We start from the raw sequence: 22,266 nt of genomic DNA on the forward strand, positions 1-22,266 counted from the left end.
CTCGAACTGTTTCCCATCTTGGTGGCCTTGAGAACATGGCCCGATGGGTTCAAAAATCACTCGGTCATATTTTGGTCGGACAATATGACTGTGGTCGAGTGCATCAATAGTCAGGCAGCACGTTGTAAACTGATCTTAAGACTGCTTAAAGAAATTGTTTTACTATGTATGCAATTGAACGTGCTATTCAGAGCAAAACACGTGCCAGGGGTGATGAATCAGGCAGCTGACGCACTGTCTCGTTTTCAAATGCAGGCTTTTTCGGGTTTCCTTCCCTCAGCGGACCCGGAGCCGGCACCCTTTACCGAAGCTCTCTGGTCTCTCGGTGCCCCGAACTTCGTCACCTCGTGGGAGAGAGTCTAGCACCAAGGACGAGGAAGGCATATGAAGGGGCGTTTCGGGCCTATTTAGCCTTTTTGGGGAGTGATAGAGAGCGACTTTGGGGTCATGAGGAATGGGTGGTGAATTTCCTGATGTCCTTACGTAGGGCTGGGAAATCGGTGGCTACGGCCCAGAGGCATCGTGCTGCCATTTCCTTTATTGCCAGAGCACACGCTATCCAGGACCCAACAGCGTCTTTCGTTGTACAGAAAGCGCTGCGTGGGTGGCAACGCCTTGAGGGTCGCAGAGTAGATGAAAGGCGCCCGATAGGTTTGGATAGATTGTCCCAGTTGTTGGCTACACTTCCTGCCACATGTTCATCTCAGTTTGAGGCAGTGCTGTTCCGAGCCGCGTTTACGCTAGCATTTCACGGAGCAATGCGAGTAAGCGAACTAGTTGCAAGGAACAGACTGGATGTGGCGGGGGGTTTGTGCCGGGAACACGTTCAGATCAGGGGAGAAACAATGACTGTCTCCTTTGTAAGGTCTAAGACTGACCAAGATGGGATGGGTGACTGCGTCATCATACGCAGGATTCCTGGGTCCTCCATATGTCCGGTAAAGTGTTTAGAAGATTACCTAGCACGAAGGGTGGCATCATGGGGGGGGACTTTGTTAAGACACGCGGATGCCACCCCACTGACGAAATTTCAGTTTCAGCGGGTGCTTGCGATGTCAGTTGCCGCTGCGGGCTTGAACCCTGGCGAATTTGGGACCCATTCCTTTCGGATAGGGGCTGCTACGGAAGCTACAGCCAGGGGTCTTAATGTTGAGCAAGTGAAACGAATGGGGCGTTGGTCCTCCAATGGTTATAAAAGATATGTGCGGTTGCACATGTTGTGAAGCTGTAATTATGTACTCTGTACTCACGCTTCTTGTTTTTGTTTGGTTTCAGTTACGCAAGCCTACGAGGCGGGGCGGACTATGCAGTCGACCTTACACCGGGCCAGCGGTCAAACATCACCGGCTGTGAAAAAGGAGGTGTGGGTCGTGGGCCACTCATACGTGAGGCGTGCCGCAGACGTATTCAAAGCAGGTGACATGATTCACGTAGCTGGGGAATACGGGTACAGGATGTCCTTCTACGGAAGGGGCGGTCTCTGTATTGACCAGTTTCAAACATTTTTTGAGGGTTTGTTAGGGCGGACAAGGTCACCGCCGTCTATAGTTATAGTGCATGTCGGGGGCAATGATTTGGTCACCATCGGTAGACGACTACTCCTGGAGGCAATGCTTTCCACTGTAAGTTGGTTCGCGAGGAGAGTTCCGGGGTGCACGATTGCATGGTCCCATTTGATTCCACGAAAGGTGTGGCGGGGGGCTATCTCTATACCTGCTTTGAATCACTCTGTTAGAAAGCTTAACAATAAAGTGAGTAGGTTGTTCCGTTCCAGGACATTGCATTCTATTTCTCATAGCTGTATTAATGATGACAGTATGTATTCGGGGGATGGTGTGCATTTGTCTTGGGTGGGGAATGAGTTGTTCTTAGGAGACCTCTTAGCATGGTTGAAATCTTTGAAACATGACCTTTAGGTAGGAGTTTTGTGGGGGGTCCGGATAGCCGGTCAACTATCCGGCCTGTGGCGGTAAGGTCATGATCGGTGAGCACTAATTGGAAGATCCCTATGAGTGGGCGTCACCCAACACGGATGGGAGCGCTCGGGGTAGGTGGCCTTTGGCCCCTCAACGGGGAGGCGGTCCCTTCTAAGGATGGGTCGCCGGAAGAAGAGGAAAGGCGGTCAAGGCCCCTTCCTGTGTAGGAGGGGTTACAGCCCCCTCCTGGGGAATTTCCCGGGGCCAGTGACATCTGCGATGGCAGATGCGGTAAGTTGTGTGGGGTTGGGGGGAGGTCTACGATACCTTCTAGATACCTCACACGAGTCTTCGAACGACCTTTAACTGGCGTCGAGTTGATAAGTGCCCCCGTCAAGACAAGGGAAATTGTAGTAGTTGCACGTGAGTACGCCTCAGTGCTGTCGCCCCTCCCAAGTGGGGGGGGGTATGTCTGGTTAGGGATCTTGACACCGGTTACGACCTTGCCGTTGGCCCTTAACCTCTTGGCTGCTAAGGCAATATTTTTCTTTTCATTGATTTTCCATTGAAATCAATGGAAAGTCCATGACGAGTTACCCTTGTCATTAGCGGCGAAGAGGTTAAACGTTAGGATGTACAATTTCAATATTTCAAGTAAATGTTTTGTAGGATGTTAGATCGGCTAGGAGAACCTCTGTATTAGAGAATCTGTTAAGGTTAGCCAAACATCGCAGTGTGGTATGAAATTGTACATTAATGTTTAAATGTTTTAATTTTTTGTTTTAATAAATACGGCCGGGAGGGTCACTCCCTCCCACTTCCAAAAACTTCAAAAACTGTTTCCGGTTTCCCTCATTTGGGGATTGTGTTGAGAGGGGGTGGCGGGTATCTCAGCCATATGGAAAGGGGCGACCACTCGGTCCCCCCGAACGTATGGCAGAGTGCCTCGATCCCCCCGGGAAGACATTTTTGGGCGGGAGGCGCGTCTCGGCTGGTATGCCCGAAGCGGCGTAGCCGGGGCGCGCTTTTTCCCGCCCTTGAGTGGGCTGGCCTAGACACGGACGCCGCCGGCCACGCCCTCGGGGCAGGCAGGGGCGGGTTTACGCCCGCCCTGAAGATGGATAAAAAGAGACGCAAGACCAGAAGACATCCTCTTGTTCCTGTGCTCTGAAGCTGCACCTCCCCGCTGCACGTGAGCTCGAGACGGAACGAAGAGCCAATTTTGACCCACCCACCAGCCCCTGAGGACAGCTAGTTGTTTTAATAAAGTTGATCAGTTATTCTATTTCGTTTTCAGGTTGTTTTGGTGTTATGTTGATATTTAATGTGCAATAAAGATTGGTATAATGTTACAAGTTGGTGATTAAAGAATGTCGGATTTAAGGTCCATTTAGACACAGGTTTTTCGGTCATAGTGGCCAATGTAGTTTCGTTTAGTTAGCACTTGTCGTATTTATTTCGGTCAGGCGGTAGGCGGTAAGGTCATGATCGGTGAGCACTAATTGGAAGATCCCTATGAGTGGGCGTCACCCAACACGGATGGGAGCGCTCGGGGTAGGTGGCCTTTGGCCCCTCAACGGGGAGGCGGTCCCTTCTAAGGATGGGTCGCCGGAAGAAGAGGAAAGGCGGTCAAGGCCCCTTCCTGTGTAGGAGGGGTTACAGCCCCCTCCTGGGGAATTTCCCGGGGCCAGTGACATCTGCGACGGCAGATGCGGTAAGTTGTGTGGGGTTGGGGGGAGGTCTACGATACCTTCTAGATACCTCACACGAGTCTTCGAACGACCTTTAACTGGCGTCGAGTTGATAAGTGCCCCCGTCAAGACAAGGGAAATTGTAGTAGTTGCACGTGAGTACGCCTCAGTGCTGTCGCCCCTCCCAAGTGGGGGGGGGTATGTCTGGTTAGGGATCTTGACACCGGTTACGACCTTGCCGTTGGCCCTTAAACGTTAGGATGTACAATTTCAATATTTCAAGTAAATGTTTTGTAGGATGTTAGATCGGCTAGGAGAACCTCTGTATTAGAGAATCTGTTAAGGTTAGCCAAACATCGCAGTGTGGTATGAAATTGTACATTAATGTTTAAATGTTTTAATTTTTTGTTTTAATAAATACGGCCGGGAGGGTCACTCCCTCCCACTTCCAAAAACTTCAAAAACTGTTTCCGGTTTCCCTCATTTGGGGATTGTGTTGAGAGGGGGTGGCGGGTATCTCAGCCATAAAGCCCCTTGCACCCCTTTTGCGTCACTTTTAACAGGAAAAGTGACATAAAAGTGGAGCAAGGTCCTTGTAAATAAGCCCCGACATTGGGAAGAGGTACAATCCATACTAGTTAATCTCAAGAGCACTGAGATTTTGCAGTTGCTGCTCCAACTGATTGTCATATGCTTCTTACACGATTACGAAGAACTTGGTATTTTCAGGGATGTGAACATGTATTTCTTAAGCGTTATGCCATTGCAAGGATTAGAATAAAATGAAAACCTAACCACAGAGCAGCAGAGCACTGTACTTTGTACTATTGTTCCAATAGCTTTCCTGCGCGTGAGGGATACGAAGCGTCATTTCAGTGGAGATGTTGTAAGTGGTTATGCGGGGACCTGGATTTGTTCTGCATGAGGGGTTCTTTGAAGAAGTGTGTTCTCATGTCTTTATGAATGCAGGGTCGATGGCGTGCGACGGATATGTGAAGGCAACAGTGGTGCCTAGTTTGCAGTCATTTACAGCTCCCTAAATATTTGATGCCAATGCTTGTCAGACATGTAATGTGGCATTGGCATGAATACAGATCACTAGAGCATGGCCACAAGATTTGCAGTGCTAAGAGCTACCAGATTCTCTATATTTAGAAGAAATTAGAATCCTACTCACTCACATTCTTCTCATTCGCACAATCCCAAATGACAATTCGCACTATTTTGGAACCTTATACTGCGTTTTAGTGTCCTCTATGCATATGTGCTGCTTGATGTATAAGCTATATTAAATTATCTGTTTAACAGCAAAGGATAATTAAGTTTTCTGATTTTATCATTTAAACAGGTACATCAGGTCTGAAAGGTCGATTATTTTAATAAACTTCTGTTTATCTATCATCTCATCAAACATCTTAATACTAGTTGGGCAAACTCAGACACATAACAAGGTATGGTTGATATATTTTTCATTATTCTCAGTTTTATATTTGTTAAACCTACCATTTATGTCTTGTGTTTGTTATTAATTGAAACAGACTTTACAAAGCATTTATGCTAGAATGTCAGTGGCTAGAAGTTAAATGAGCAATATAAAATATGTTGATTTAGGTTTACACATTTGCATCTTCCCTATAGTGTAACCTAATTTTTCATCATGCCTTCTGAATCTGGAAACCAGATTTAAACCTTAATATATTTGAGCATGTGTTACTTTTTGTGATCCCCGAGTCATGCCTCCCTTTTTTGTTCCCGCCCCATACCAACCTTCTCTGAGGCACAGGGACCTCAACAAACCTTTTAAATTTACATAAACTCACACTAGTACCCGTAGAGTTAAAGTACAGTTCAAGGCACCGAAAAATCCCAAAAGCCAAGTAAAAGTAATTTTTTTCAGCCATTTTATTGTAGCATTCCTAATATAAACTCCAGTAGAATAGCCTAAATCCTTCAGACACCTTACTGTAAAGTGTTTTTCAAACACTAATTTTGTCCTGCTTCAGGGTTTTAATGATGTGAACAGTCATAGATTGAGCATGAATCGGTGTCTAAATGACCCAGACTCATCTGATGGAACGTTTAGATTGGCAGTGAAGTAATGCAATGTATGAAAAAACGAAGTTTGAACTGTTTTGAACTGTTTTGTTTTGTGCAGTCCCCTGAGCTTCAACTCCACTGATACTGATGTGAGTTTGTGGAATTTTACAAATATCTCCAACTATCTGAACTTTTCTTTCAAAGGATTCAATGCACGGGTGCCCTCAACCATGAAACATTAAAAATAACAGGGGGGGGGGGGGGGGGGAGAGAATGTCACTTGAGTATGAAAATGTGCTAATGAAGTTGCATTGATCCATGTGTTTCTTAAAGATAACATTGTCTGTGGCAGCACACCCTTTAACAAAGATGCAAGCAATGATTGCATTGTTTGGCAGCACAACAGAGTTCTGGCAGGAATGTTAATGCTACATGAATTCTAAAAATGTGATGATGTGAATGCCAAGTGTTTCAGGATAGTGAGATGTTTAAATCTTTATGAACAAGGATTTCTAAAAATGCATCCTTATTTGCTCCCATTGAAATGTGCAGATCATCTGTATGCTATCAAGTGCCTCCAACTTGAGTTGCTAGGCTAACATTCCCCTCTACGTTAAGTATCTTGTTGAGTGCATGGGATTTGAATTTGAAATTAGGATTACACGTATTAAGGCAAAGAAATCATTGGTAGTCTGTAGAACCAAGTGGAATCATGTCATAAATATTTGTTCCTTGTATGGATTTGTCAGAAAAAAGCTTGAGATCATCAAATGTATCGTTGAAAGGTTCAAGAAACCAAAGCTCTGTATATTTTATCAATAATACAAATGCTAAACTAAATGAAACATATGCCTATGCCTCCATTATACCATTTAATTAACTTTGACACAACATTTTCGTGTGCAGTTTGTTTTAAGGAAGACCTTGAATATCAATACACATTTCAAGAAAATCACATCATTTAATATCCTTAAAACTGGTGAACAATGCCCTAGTTTTTGAAGCAAGATATACCAAAGCAATGGGACAGCAGTAACCCTAATTATGTCCTTAGCATCAACTGTGTCATCGCCGCATTATACTTTCAGGACCTCCCTTCTTCTTTGAGGTTGTATTTCACAGAAAAGCAGGAATATCAATTGTTCCCAGCACTTATTTCTCTGCATGTGAAACAGACAATTGACAAAGTGTGGAATAAAGATAAGCACATTGGAGGCACCTCTGTATTTCATGATACTACCAAGTGTTTTTTTCCCAATGGGGGTGGATTGTGGCACAATCTCAAATGCCTAGTGCCGTTTCACTAAGCCCTGTCAGAACTCACCCCCTTAATATTCATTTCCCTGGCCTCTCCCAATATCTCACCATTCTCCATGCCGTTTTACCCATTTCCATTCTCGCCACCAGTGCCTCCACAAAATCACTTGACCCACTTCCCCTTTTCTGTCCCCTTGTTAGCCCTATTACCCTGTTACTCTTTTGAGCAAGCACTCTCACATGGCCTATTGCCTGCCTATTATCCTCGCTCTGCCTTTCACCCACTCTTTGCCACAGGAGTAAGAAGGCCTACTGCAGAGTATAATGACTTGTTGTATGGGCTCCTACACTGTGTACTTAGGTGCATCCACTTACAAACAGCACTTCTTATTCCACCAAACTGTAAATGTACAGTTTTAGAGATTGTGAATGAAATGTGTATATCACAATTTAAAAGAGAGTTTAATGAGTTTTAAGGCAATACCCAATTTCAAGAATATGCATTATTTTAAAAGTGCACATAAACCACAGCATAATCATTGATCATCAGAAGGAATTGGGGATGGATGTGGTTGACAGACTTTAATATATAAACCTAACTGTTCCGGTCTTTTAAGGTCGCACATGATTCTTGTCAATTGTGAATTTTACAGACCAGTTGAGCCACTCTGGGTTGAGACAAAAATGATTCAATGATATTCATCCTAAAGAAGCTACCAATTTCCTTGGCTTATCATTCTGCAAATGGGCACGTTTTATGGTAAAATGGACATTGGCACATTGACCTAATACATCTTATGAATATGCTATAAGACAATGTGTAACCCTGGCATCAGTTAGAATGTTTGTTGAAAGTGTAATGTACCTGAACTTTCACATTTTGTCAATCAAAGAATGATGTCTTAATATTCAGAGAAGCCTGAACCCCTATTTAGAATTTCAGAATTTCGAATCTGTCAGTATAAATTGGGAATTCCAGCACATAAAATATTTATAACGGTACTTGCATCTATTTTGTGCACTGCTTCACCACTCTTTCATTGCTGGTTGTCTGTTTCATAGCTAAAACAGTGATATTTTACACCCCTCTTGCACTTAGTGCAAAGTACAAATGCAGGTGGAAAGATTGTGTGCGCCCCATTTTTAGGTATCGGACACAGATGGCTTAAGCTGTCTGTTGGGAGGCCTATTCTTTCCAATTCATGACATATACCTTAAGTGGGCTTTGCGTTAACCCCCAGCACAATTGTCTGACTTTGAAGTCTACCTCACTAGGCTTTCCTCCCCATTCTTGTGTTGTCCCTCTTGGGAGTATGTCGGTCTCACATTGTTCTGATTGGATGAATTCTAACCTTTCTACTGCATACTTGATGGGACTCTTTTCAAGACTACTGTAGCTTTAGGTTTCTTTTGGCCAGACCTTTTGTTTCCAATATACATAGATTGGGCTTTTGGTCAGCACCTTGCTCATGATTGGAGAGCTGTGCTGTCTATATCAGTTGTCTCCTGCTGAGTCGGTATTCTAGTGCTTGTTCTGTCAAGGAACATTTCGATGTCACAGTATTCTACTTGGTTGGCTTGTATTCTTCTAGTGCTTCTTTTGCTTACTTAAGGGAGCTAAATGTTTCATTTCCTCTATATACTCCTAGTGAGTACATGTGTTTTCCTGCTCTCTCCCATGTGCTATTTATCTCTTGGCTTTGTCCTACCACCTTGCTCCTTCTGCTGCTTTCTCATTGACTCCAAATTAGCTTGTCTGTTGCTTCACCCACCCTGCCCCACCCCATCCTGCTTGCTTTTTATATGTGCCCTATCCCTTTCTTGCTTCCCAGACCTCTCCTATCCACCCCACTTGCCAGGTCTATTCCACGCCCGCTTTCGCTTTTTTTTGTAATTTGTTTTGTTATTGGTCGATGTCCATCTTAAATTGGTTATTTACTAATTTCTTGTTTGCTGCCCGTGAGTGCATATGCTTGCATGTGCCACAGGCAAAAATAAACAAGGTTGTATTGGTTGAAGAAACCCATTCAAAGATGGCCACCTCAGGCACACAGACATCCATAGTGATCGTGACGAGCTTTGAATGAGGATTGCTCAAGTATTACCTATGCATTCAAAGTAGATCACCATAGATGTATGTACATCTACAGTGGCCATATGTGTATTAATTTGGACGCACTTTATAACACAACGATATCACTTAAATGTGGCGATTTGTCACAAAGAATGTAAATATTTCATTTCCCATTGTGGGTCTTCATAAATATTTGCAAAGTTTTCTACACAATTAACTGCACTGCTAAAGTTACGCCATCATAATCCGGACGTAACTGATTCTAACATTGTGGGACATCACATTGAAGTTCCAAATTTCCACAAGGGCTGCAAATGAAGGAGCTGGGGGAGACCTATTTTCCATATATATGAATAAGTTAAAAACTTATTTTCTAAAACCTACAAATTTTGACTTTCTCAAGTTGGAAATCCTTCGTACATAGATCTTTGAATAAGAGGGGTGAATACTGGTTTAAATCCTTAAAGTTAGGTGCTATGCAATCATGTGACTGGTGCCTGCGAAGCAATATGCACATTTTCAGTGCAATATTTTTCATCAACTACTATGTAGTTGTTTATTTTGGCAAGGTTACTACTACATTCCAGAAAAAGCTGAAAAGCATTCCAGTTTTATTCTGCTCTACCTCTTGCTAGACTGTTCTTAATGTAGGCCAATTCGCTCTTTTGGTTTCAATTAAGCAAACTCCAACCATCAATTAGCCATATCATTAGTTACCTAGTAGGGTGTAACACTAAAGAATACTTATAATGAACTCTTGCATGAATCCAGCTAAGTTTTCAATGTGTATGTCTCTCAAAGCTCACCCATAAACTCATCACCTGCAAACTAATCTCAGTAATTGAATGCCACATTGACTAAATGTCTTCCATAGACACTGTCTACCTTGTCACCACAAGCACATGGATGCCCATTGCTCGGCCACCACTCTCTAGAGTTAGTAGAATGTTAAATGTTAAATGTTAGGAGATTTCTAGAGCGCAGGGCTGCCCGCAAGCGTCTCAGCGCTGAACAAGAACAACAACCATCCATTCTAAAGCATGTTATGGAACAAATATGTTCTTTAAGTCGTTCTATATGATTCCCTCTCGATAAGATTTGAAATTCATGTTATTAAGTGTGTTTAAACATTCAAAATTCATAGTGAAAATTTAACACGGGAAAAAGGGTATTAGGTTTAGAATGATTATTTCTGATACAAAGCCATTGATTTAATTAAAAAAGGTGTAAACATAGTTCAAAATTCTAGAATACTCTAATAGTTTTGCAATTGTAAATAGTATCTAAGAATTCATGGGCTGAAGTATTTGTGTAGATAAGATATAAAAAAAATTCTAAAATTAGATGTGTCAACTTTGTCATAGTATGAAATTTTCAAAAAAAGATCTAAAAGTATACTAAGTGATTCCAATGCGACAATGCAATGAATCAAGGTGCATGGTTTTATGAAAAGATATATATCACTTTTATGACAGAGAATCTAGAGGCAAACTTTTATGTTACCTGTTCACTCACTTAAATTGTATACATTTGGTGCTTTACTATATACTATTTCTGAAAGCTTGATCGCCAATGTGATAGGTCTTATTTTGTTTCTGTCTGCCTTCTGTGGGTATGAAAACTTCTCTGATGGTTTATAATGATGTTTGTGAAAATCCTGGGGGGAGGGGTTAAAGGGTGGTGAGGTACCTGTTTATTTTATGTTATGTCACTTTTAGGTCGAGTCTAGAGCCAGCACACATGCGCTGCTCTGCAAGACTTATTGTAGAGGAGTAGGCCATAGAAGCCCTGCTCACTCTCCGCCCATATTTACTGTTGGCTTGTGTCATTGTCCGTCCTAAATGCTGGTTTCTGATTCGTCATTAGGCTTGTTAGTCCCTCCTTAGTACTGCCTCCTCTTCATTTGTCACCGCCCATGGCTACTGGCCCCTTTACTTCAGTTGTTACACCATGCTTCCTATGTAGACTGTGAGCACTATGTTCTTCCATGAGGATCTCCTACTGCAGACACAACATGCTTTGGTGCCTTCTTTACTCCGCCTCTCCTTCCCATTGTCGTGCCTTCTTTTCCACGCCCTCCCTCCCGGTTTCCATGCCTTCTCCCCCCGCCCTCCCATTTTCCGTGCCTTCTCCCCCGCCATCCCGATTTCCATGCCTTCTCTCCCCGGCCCTCCTGTTGTCTGTGTCTTCTCAACCCCGGAGGTTGTGCGTGCCTTCTCCCCCCGCTCACCCTCCCATTGTCCATGCCTTCTCCACCCCGCTGCCTGCCCTCCCTCCCGTTGTCCGCGTGATGCCTATCATTTGCAATGCAATAGGTCTCGCGTAAATGGGAGACGTATTGCATTACAAATGCTTATTGTACATTAGGATGTGGCATGTTTATGTTTAATGTAGGTTATAATGTGTTTTTTATGTTGGGTTGGTTTGTTTTGTGTTTTTTAGGCGTAATATTTATTGTGGCGACTTAAGCACTACCGTAGTTTGAGGTGAAAGGCAAATATTCTTTTTCAGGAAGAACTTAATGTCCATATTCCAATTAAAATGAATGGGGAGTATTACTTCCTGTTACCCCTATACACCAACAGAGCACACAAGAAGACAGACCCCTTAGTTGCCCATAAATTCGTAAATAATGGTTGATTCAGTCATGATTTTCAGAGTTTAGAATGGGTACTCTCCAAAATCTCATAACAACGAAGATTATGGCTTTCTTCTCACTACTTACATCTTTTCTCTATTTCTCCCTCTGGAGTAGATAACAAGTACCAGGGCTCTCATTTATGAAGGTCTTGCGCCAATGGTGCGTCACTTTTTCCCATTTTAAAAGTGACGGACCGGCGGCGCAAGACCTTCATAAATAAGGCCCCAGGTTTCAAATGCCATGTTAATTGACAGTCATTCCCAGTGACATGCTTTCTTTTCCATTGGGTATTTGTTCTACTGACTGCTGACTCATACAGCTTTACCATGTCTAATTTGCCTCACAGTATGAGGGTTTTTATTACTCAAAAGCCCAGTCCATTGTCTTTATCGCTTTTGCTAAAAATGTTGAAGTGCTATTATATTTGGTTGTATGATGGAACCACACATGCTATTACCACGCATGCCTTTACCGCATCATCATTACAATGCATACATATTTACCACGCCTGCCTTTACCATGCAATTAATTATCATGAATATGCCTTTACTATGCATGCCTTTACAACAAACATTTTCACTGTACAGCCAACCCCTGGCCTTCAATGAATAGAGGAGGTGGCCATGTGGCTCACCCCTTCCCAGGCTGATTTAAGCCCTGTGGACCCCATCCCCCAGAGCCTGGCCATGTCTCCTGGGTGCCCCTCTAGGAGCCAAGTCCCAAGGAGGCTGCCAACACTTCCTGGTTAAAGTGTTGACAGCCAATCAGATTTGAGCACAGGGGCTGTCAGATCCTCAGAGGATCTGCATTCCTATGTATACAGATTTGGGTTTCCATTAATATTTCCCGAACTACTGAATGGATGTATGCCAAATTACAAAAAAAGTCTGGACCAACAGCTACCTTTCTGCCAAATTTGGTGTAATTTCGTTCAGCAGTTCTGTCTGTTGTTATGTCTAAAATTGCTATATGAATGAATATGGAGAAAAGGGGTTTTAGGACCCCCCTTTCTTTTTGGCCCCCACATGGCGGATCACCACGAAACCGCTGAAGTGAGCATCATATACGTTTTTGAAAATGTTGCAAGGATTTGTCAAACCATGGCAAAATTATTGGCATAAAAAAACAGTTCTTCCTATGGAAACTAGGTCCTAACTATAACTATACCTACCTCATATATATATATATATATATATATATATATATATATATATATATATATATATATATATATATATATATATACATACATACATACATACATACATACATACATACATACATACATACATACATATATATATATATATATATATATATATATATATATATATATATATATATATATATATATATATATATATATATATATATATATATATATATATATATATATATATATATATATATATATATATATATATATATATATATATATATATATATATAATGCCATTTCCCCCAAAAAACCATACCCACCCTAAACACTAAAAGGGAGCTTGCCCTTTACACATTATTGCTGAAGAAATAACTTTTAGCCAGAGAGGCGGAGGACGCCCGAGTTAACAGGGCAGGGGACGTTAAAGCAGTCTAGGCAGTTGGGAGAGGATTTGCACCCTTTGGCTGCTAAGACAGAATCGGAGACATGTTTATTTTATTCAAGAGAAACTGGTTATCATACCATCACAAGCACAGGATTTAGTGGATGGCGATGCTGTGTTAGATTGCTGAACTTCATGGATTATTTTAGAAATGTGGGGCCCATGCTAAGAATTAATGGGATGTGTGCAGCAAACCTGATGTGAGTGCACACCTGTATGACCGCACGTTTGGAGTCAATTGATGGTGAGTTGTGGCTGGCATCCCAATGTGTGAACTTTTTATGATGAATTTACCAGACTTTAGTTGTTTAATTCATTTCCTTTAAGCTGCAACTGTTGTGTCATTTTGTGGACTAAAGCACCAAGGAGTACGCTGATTTTTTTAATTATCATCACACCACATACTGCTGTGAAAAATCATGTACTTTTGAAAATGAAGTACCCTTTTGGGGGAGAATGTCTGTATGGACCTATTAATGTGATCTATTTTTGTTTTGCATACTAACACTGTGTATGGACATTGCCTAGCTATTGTGCAATTGTTGGTACTTACTGGCGAGGCCCCGACACTGGTCACGGGTATTATACCGGGAGGTCCTTGCTATGTAGAATGTCAATGGGCAGGTTATTAGCTCAATTGCACTAACTAAATGCTTTGTGTGCTTAAAACATCAGTATTGGAGTCACTCTGACATTTTTGTCTATCCAAAGGACAGTGACATTTGCAGTAATTAGTAGTATATATAAATATCTATCTATCTATCTATCTATCTATCTATCTATCTATCTATCTATCTATCTATCTATCTATCTATCTATCTATCTATCTATCTATCTATCTATCTATCTCTATCTATCTATATATAGATTTATAGATACATATACAGATAGATAGATATATGGATAGATAAAACACTCTGGAGTCCATTAGGATGGCGGGCGGACTTTGCCCGCCTGCCATCCTCCCTGCACAAGTGACCGCCAGCCATATGCGCGGGGGTCCCCTGGGGGGAATTAGGATGCACCCGCCACAGTGGCGGGCGCATCCTGTATTTTTACCATTGTGGATTTCAAAGCACAACGTGACAGGCACTGCGCGGTGCCTGCCACGTTGTACTTTGAAATGAAGGGGGGTACCATAAGTACCCCCATGTGCACCCCCCACCCTCCCGGAGTCCCTGGGGGCCCGCAACGGGCCCCCAGAGCAGACTCTGCATGCCTTTCCCGCCACGGAAAGGCATTGGTAAATGCCCATTGCAATATGGCTGGTGGTGTCTGATGGACACCACCACCATATGAACCCTTTTCCACCCCGGTTGCAAGGCGACTGGGGTGGAAAAGCGGCAGACTGTCTTTCCTTCCGGCGCGGAACCCCCAGCCATGCTAATATGGCGGGAGGTCATTCCGGCACGGATGGCGGGCAGATCACCCCTACAAGGCCGGCGGTGGCTACCACCGGCCTGGCGGGGGCGATCCGTCTGCCTGGCGGGGGTGATCCATCTGCCATCCTAATGGGCCCCTTAGTACTTACCTGAAAAATACACGCACTAAGCATGTGTGAAATATTATGGGAAACAGCCTTCTTAAAGACGGCTGAACCCTGCATTCCTTTATCACGCAGGCTTTACCATGCATGCGTTCTTTACCATGCAGGATTTTACAATGAATATGCCTTTATCACACATATGCATTTAACTTTCATGCCTTTATTCGTTGTAAAGGCATGTGTGGTAAAGGCATATGCGTTGTAAAATTCTGCATGGTAAAGACGCATGCATGGTAAAGCCTGCGTTGTAAAAGCATGCAGGGTTCTGACATCTTTATAAGGGCAGTTTACCATAATATTTTACTGACAATTCAGTGAATATGTAAAGGAATAATGCTAGTAATGGAAAGTAAGTTATTCCGTTGCAAGTAATACTTAAACCCATTAAAATGTTGTTATTGAATGGTCCTGCATCTACATGAACAGCCACACCCTGATGAACACTGAAGACACAAGCATAAATATATATGTATATATGTCAATTTTTAACTTTCATGGCTACAAGTTCCCATCACAATTGCGAACAAAATGTTTCGTAGAATCAAAACATAGTGTAAAATCACATGTAAACTACTCTATTATGGGAAATGTACATATAGTATAGTAAATCGGCACTCTATGTTGCAATATGGAAATTGTGAAAAATAACACAGATGAAAGGTTTGACATTCAAGCATTTTGTGTGACAGAAACGACAAGAGAAAATTGCTATTTAACTTCCTGTCATGTAAATGATCAACCTTGCATGTAATGAAATGACACGAGAGTTCCCAGAGTTATTTTCTACATTCCGGGGCAAATCCGTAGTGAAGACCAAAAATGGCGCATCAAATGTTAAAAGAGGTGATTAAAAAAAATATTCACAATGTCTTGTGGAAAAATATTAACAAATAGAAGTTCTGAATCTATAGCCCTCCCACCCCCTTTAAATTTGTGAAGCTCCTTTGAATGTATAGGGCGAGAGAAAGGCAGTTAATGATTTCCAAAATACAACGTTATTCTCGTTGTAACCTTATAACCTTGCACCATGAACATAGATTGATTGCAACAAATAAACATTGCACTGTACTAACAAAAGGGGTAGCACACAAGTGGTGACCCTGGTATCAATTCATCAGTTTGGAGTGAGCGATAGTCCCCACTTAGGCCACTGAATTTTTAATTATCTTTCAGGGTTCATTAATGGGCTTCCTAATGATGTGCTGGCGAAGATGGGAGCAATGTTGTGCTGGTATTTATATTTTCCCATAAAAGTAACTGTTAAGCATATTTCAATGTGAGGAGATTTTCCTGGATCTTCATTTAAATGGAGGATGTGTAAAAGTATAAACATCGCTATTACAATACTCATTTTAATCGGGCATTGTTAATGAGAACAATGAGAGAAGAACAACCTCTTAAATTAACATCTACATTCCTGTAGTAGCACACCTTACTTTCAAAAGTTTTTTTTAAAAGAGAGAAAATAACCACTGACCTAATGGGTGAATGAAAAATGGACATAATTTAATAATATAAGCAGTAAAAAGAAAACAGTCATACCGCAACCCTTAAGACAGGAAAAGTGCAACACAAAACAAAGAAAATGGCATGTTAGAAATGGGGGTCTCTAGTAGGCAGTGGTATGCGCCCAGTTAAAGTAGGGACCTATCCTTCTAGTCAGGGTAAGAGGATCACACATCCAAGGTAACCCCTGCTTCAGGCCTATCTAAGAGGTAATGTGTAAAGTATTTGTACATAAGACACAAAGAAACACAGTGCAACACTACAAATTGACACCACATCCGTTTAGAACAATAAAGTATCTTTATCTAAATCAAACATGAACAAAACGATGAAAATGTTACATATCAAACTCAAAGTATACCTTTTTAAAGGTTTCAAGTAATTCTGTCCATAGAAATCTATGGATGCAATGATTTTCCACAAAGTACCTCAAATGCATCAAAATTCACAAGGCAAACCAACCACATAGGAGGGAAGCATTGGAAAACAGTGTGATGCATCAGTTCTTGAGTCCTTGGAGGGGTGATGCAACAGTTCTGCTGCACGCAGAAGGGATGCAACAAATCCAGACTGTAAGGGGAAGTGATGCATCAATTCCAAGATGGTTCTGGTCTGCGGGTGCTGCGTAGGAGATGCATGAAAATCCGGGAGATGCTGAAGCTTGATGCAGCAGCTGCGAGCAGGTCTTGTGTCATTTTCTTCAACCACGATCCCATGATGTGCCGATCTTAACAGCTGCACAGCAGGTCCTTTGTCGGAGTCAATATAGTAGTCTCAGACCTCAGAGACACTGTGCTGAACTCAGCGTGCGAGGATTTCTCGGCAATGGGCAGGTGCTGCGTCAATTTCTTTGGTCGCACGGCAGCAGTGCGTGGAAATTTCTCCTGCACAGCAGTGCTGCATCTGAAAAACAGATAATGGGGGGCTAAACTTCGATTTTGATGTCTTCAATAAGTTATTTGCAGTAGGAACAACCTCCAAGGGCACATAATTGGTTTTGGCACCACAAGATAGGACAGGACTCCCAGCAGTGGAGTTCAAGGATGCTGCAGGTAAAGTCTTTGTGTCCCTAAAACTTCTTAACAGGAGGCAAGCTCTACTTCAAACCCTTGGAGAAACTTCTCAAGCAGGATACAGCAAAGTAAAAGTCCAGTACTTTCCACTGCTCATAGACAGAAGCAGCAACTGCAGGCAAGCCCAGCAAAGCAACACACTGCAAAAGGGCGGTACTCCTCCTGACAGCTCTTCTTCTTATCAGGATCCTCTTGAGCAACAAGTCTTCTAAAATTCTGGAGTTTTAGGTCCAATACTTATACTTCTTTTGGTCTTTGAAGTAGGGATACTTCAAAGGACTTTCTTTGTAGTGCACCAGCTCTTTTCCTGCCTGGTCTTGGCTCCAGACACACTCCAGGGGTCATAGACAGCATTGAGCAAAGGCCAGGCATAGCCCTATTCAGGTGCAGGTGAAAGCTCCCACCACTCTAACTCAGGAAGACCCATCCACCTGGTGATGGTCCATCAGCATAGGCAGGGCACACCTCAACTCCCTTTGTGTGACTGTTTAGAGTGCATGCACAAACAGCCCCCTCTCAGTCTAAACACAACGATGATTTCGCAGACATGCAGAGGTGCAAGGATGGTTAAACAAGAAAATGCCCACTTTCTGAAAGTATAGACAACAAATGGTCCTCGACATACTTTCGCTAATGAGAACAATCATAACATTTGATATATATTCTTAACTCCACAAACACGACTCAATCTATGGTTTTAATGACATGGATGATGCTCGCCCACAGCCTCAAAAATCATTTACAATAGGTACCAGTAAACAAATAAAACCAAAAGCGGGGGTTCGACTGGATAACTAATTTAATATATCATATACTGACAAATGAGAATCAATGTCTCTATATACATATATTTACACAGATCATAAGGCAAAATACATTTTTTCTAAAAAGGAGAAAGAACGTGCACAGAGAAAGATAAAGTGTGTGCTCAAGTGAATGATCAAGAGGATCAGAAAAAAACAGTGTGTGTCATTTATATACAAGGAACATTGAGCCTGTCCTGGATAATGCTTGTAAAAAACTTCTTTTTTACTCGCTAAGTGCTATCTACAATTCCTTGGTCCTTAAATTGCACCGTTGGCAATAAGATTACCAGGAAGAAGGGGGATGGAAGGCGGACTGGGGACAGGGATCAGTAGGTACAGGCTCCCGAAGGGGAAAGTCGTCGACGTTTCGACCCAACCATGTAGTGGGTGGTTCAAGTCCTCAACAACGGGTCTTCATCAGGACGGAGGGACAGGGGAAATTCTCTCAGAGTGCACGTCAATTAAAAAACATTCTTTTGGCACCCTCAAGTGGTGCCTTGACACGTCAAAGTGCGACGATCGGTCCGCACACGTAATATGTAAGTATCCAAAGGTATACCAATGCGTTTGTCACTGGCCGTTCCGTTGTATGCAGCCTTTCGTCTCGCATCCGCATTCCATTACGCGATGCGAGACGAAAGGCTGCATACAACGGAACGGCGCCAGGAAACCAGCTACCTCTGCTCTGTTTAATTATACGAGCAATTGGCAGCAGACGTGCTGGATTGATAATATATACATACCTTTGAAATTTGACCGCCAGTGACAAACGCATTGGTATACCTTTGGATACTTACATATTACGTGTGCGGACCGATCGTCGCACTTTGACGTGTCAAGGCACCACTTGAGGGTGCCAAAAGAATGTTTTTTAATTGACGTGCACTCTGAGAGAATTTCCCCTGTCACTCCGTCCTGATGAAGACCCGTTGTTGAGGACTTGAACCACCCACTACATGGTTGGGTCGAAACGTCGACGACTTTCCCCTTCGGGAGCCTGTACCTACTGATCCCTGTCCCCAGTCTGCCTTCCATCCCCCTTCTTCCTGGTAATCTTATTGCCAACGGTGCAATTTAAGGACCAAGGAATTGTAGATAGCACTTAGCGAGTAAAAAAGAAGTATTTTTTACAAGCATTATCCAGGACAGGCTCAATGTTCCTTGTATATAAATGACACACACTGTTTTTTTCTGATCCTCTTGATCATTCACTTGAGCACACACTTTATCTTTCTCTGTGCACGTTCTTTCTCTTTTTTTTTTTTTTTTTTTTTTCTATATCCTCATATTGCGAAAATTCTATGTATATGGAAAATTTGGTTTCTACCTCTGGAAATATTTTCCGTACCGTCACCGCCCGTTTCTCACTTGCCATATGATGTTCCTTCTCCTTGTTTTCTCAGAGGAGACCCCTTTGCCATTACATATCCACAAGTCTGTAGGCGAGGGAGGAGGGAGCTAGCCACCTTGGCTACTCTTATGAGTATCATACTCATAGTCCAGACTGTGTATTCGCTTAATCATAGGACAGAATGTTATAGCTTTTTTTATGGATTTACATGTTTTTCCATAATTTCCCAATAATTAAACCTTTTACTCCTATGGCCCCTTCTATCCAGTTTGTTTGTTTTAATAACCGAATTCATCCATTCCCCATGTGAGGGGGCTGTTGGAACAATCCACTTAATGCATATCTCTCTTCTTGCTATTACCATTAATACAAAAAGTAGCTTTCTTTCCATTACTGTCAGCCCTATTTGATCAGTTGTGTTGCCAATCCCAAAAAGAATAAGAAATTCACTTACTTTTAGATGTTTTCTGAATATCTGATTTAGAGTCTTACCAACTGCTTCCCAGAATATTCTAATTATTGGGCATCTCCAGAACATGTGGATGTCATCTGCCCTTTCCTCTCCACACTTCGGGCATTTCTTGATTCCTGCATTTTTAAATTTTGAGAGTCTTTTCGGGGTCCAATAAGCTCTATGCAGGGTGTACAAGTGATTTCTTTTCAGTCTTACAGATTTTATTGTTGACCAGCATTTCTCTACTGACTCTTCCCATAGATTCTCTAGATCATCTGTTTCCAAATCTTTTCCCCACGTTTGTTCTGCTATTTGGTAGCTTTCTTCTTCTTCTGCTAGAAATGTCCAGTACCATTTTGCTACCTCCTTTTTTATGGGTAATGTTTTTGTCATTTCTTTTTCCAAATTTTTGCTGTCTTTATCCCGTGATGGTATTGTTTTTGCCCAACTGTTCAACTGATAATATTTAAATTTAGATATTGTCCCATTAGTAATTTTATTTATTTCTTCCCAAGAGATCAATGTTGAGCCATTTAGTAGTTGTCCCCAATAGTTGATGTTGTTTTGTCTTAGTGGATTTGCCATTACGTCTTTCAGACAGATCGGGGTTCCTGGAGAATTCCATATTGGTGCCAGCGCACTATAGTAGGGAATTTTTAAAGTCAGTCTAATCTGTGGTTCTTTCTCCTTTTTAGAAAAAATTTATTTTGCCTTATGATCTGTGTAAATATATGTATATAGAGACATTGATTCTCATTTGTCAGTATATGATATATTAAATTAGTTATCCAGTCGAACCCCCGCTTTTGGTTTTATTTGTTTACTGGTACCTATTGTAAATGATTTTTGAGGCTGTGGGCGAGCATCATCCATGTCATTGAAACCATAGATTGAGTCGTGTTTGTGGAGTTAAGAATATATATCAAATGTTATGATTGTTCTCATTAGCGAAAGTATGTCGAGGACCATTTGTTGTCTATACTGCTGAATACCCAGGTCCTTTGACTATATTGGGTCTACCCCTGTTTTATAACAGTCACTTTCTAAAAGTGGCATTTCCAAAAACACAATTTAAAAAACATATTTCCTAAAAGATGTATTGATAAATTCTGAGTTCAGAGAGCCCAAGCTCCAAATCGCTAGCTGTTCCCATTTTAAGTTACACTTGTAGAAGATTACAAAGCAGTTTCAATGATAGTCTATGGAAATTGGCAGTATTTCACTATCATGACATGTAAAACACACCAGTATATGTCCTACCTTTCACATACACTGTACCCTGCCCATTGGGGTAGCTTGGGCGAACCTTAGGGGTGCCTTACATGAAGTAAAAGGGAAGGTTAGGGCCTAGCAAGTGGGTGCACTTGCCAGATCAACATTTCAGTTGAAAACGGTGCTCACAGACACTGCAAAGGCAGGCCTGTGACAAGTTTACGGGGCTACTCATGTGTGTGGCACAGCCAGTGCTACAGGCTCACTAGTAAAACTAGATATACAGGCCATGGGCACACACATTGCACTTCTCTAGGTACCTTCCAGTAAATCAACTATGCAAGTCATGGAAAACCATTCAGAATTACAGTTTACACAAGGAGCACTTACACTTTAGCACTGATATGGGTTTAATCCATTGTTCCTCTGCTCGCCATACCACCCCAATTTGGAACCAGCCATATGCCAATCAGTCTTGACCCCATTCCTCATGGGAACAGTCCAGCCGGAACTGCCAAACTAGGTACTCCCTGGACTGGAACCAAGCTTCCTGGGACCGGTTTCAGGATAATTATCCCTCATCAGCCAAGCATGCTTGAATCCAGTGGTGCAGTGAACAGGTGTTAGACCCAGCATTCTTGATGTGGTTTCCCCAGACTTTTTGCCTCCACCTCCTGTATTTTTGCTGGCCTAGATGCTTTTGGCCCTTTGCTACTGCTGATCAGTGCCAAAGTGCAAGTGCTCCCTTTATAAATTATTGTGATATGATTGCTTATCCCCAATTGGCATATTTGATTTACTGCTAAGTCCCTAGTAAAGTGCACTGCATGTGCCAAGTCCTGTAAATCAAATGCTACTAAATGGCTTGCAGAAGTGGTTGTGCCACCCAAATGAGTAGCCCTGTAAATGTGTCTTAGACCTACCATGGTGGTTTCTGCATGCACAGTTGCAAATTGTCATGTTGCTCGGGCAAGTGCACCGACTTGCCAGGGACAAACCTTCTCGTTCCTTACATGTAAGGCGCCCCTATGGTAGGCCCAAGGTACCCCTCTTTGTAAGGTGCAGTGTATGGGAAAAGTAAGAAATGTACTGGTATGTGTG

General features: G+C 42.2%; 1 protein-coding gene across 3 annotated transcripts in view; it reads left to right on the top strand.

Annotated features, from left to right (window-relative positions):
* ADGRB3 (adhesion G protein-coupled receptor B3) overlaps positions 1–22,266 on the top strand; it is a 1,725,994-nt gene that overhangs the window by 1,354,588 nt on the left and 349,140 nt on the right. For all 3 annotated transcript variants that reach the window (XM_086926462.1, XM_086926464.1, XM_086926463.1), the window contains exon 19: positions 4,956–5,058. In XM_086926462.1, the coding sequence (XP_086782588.1) occupies positions 4,956–5,058 (103 nt within the window). The remainder of the gene's footprint in view (positions 1–4,955; positions 5,059–22,266) is intronic.

Source organism: Lissotriton vulgaris, chromosome 6 (assembly GCF_964263255.1).
Source record: "Lissotriton vulgaris chromosome 6, aLisVul1.2, whole genome shotgun sequence".
Taxonomy (NCBI): Eukaryota; Metazoa; Chordata; class Amphibia; order Caudata; family Salamandridae; genus Lissotriton; species Lissotriton vulgaris.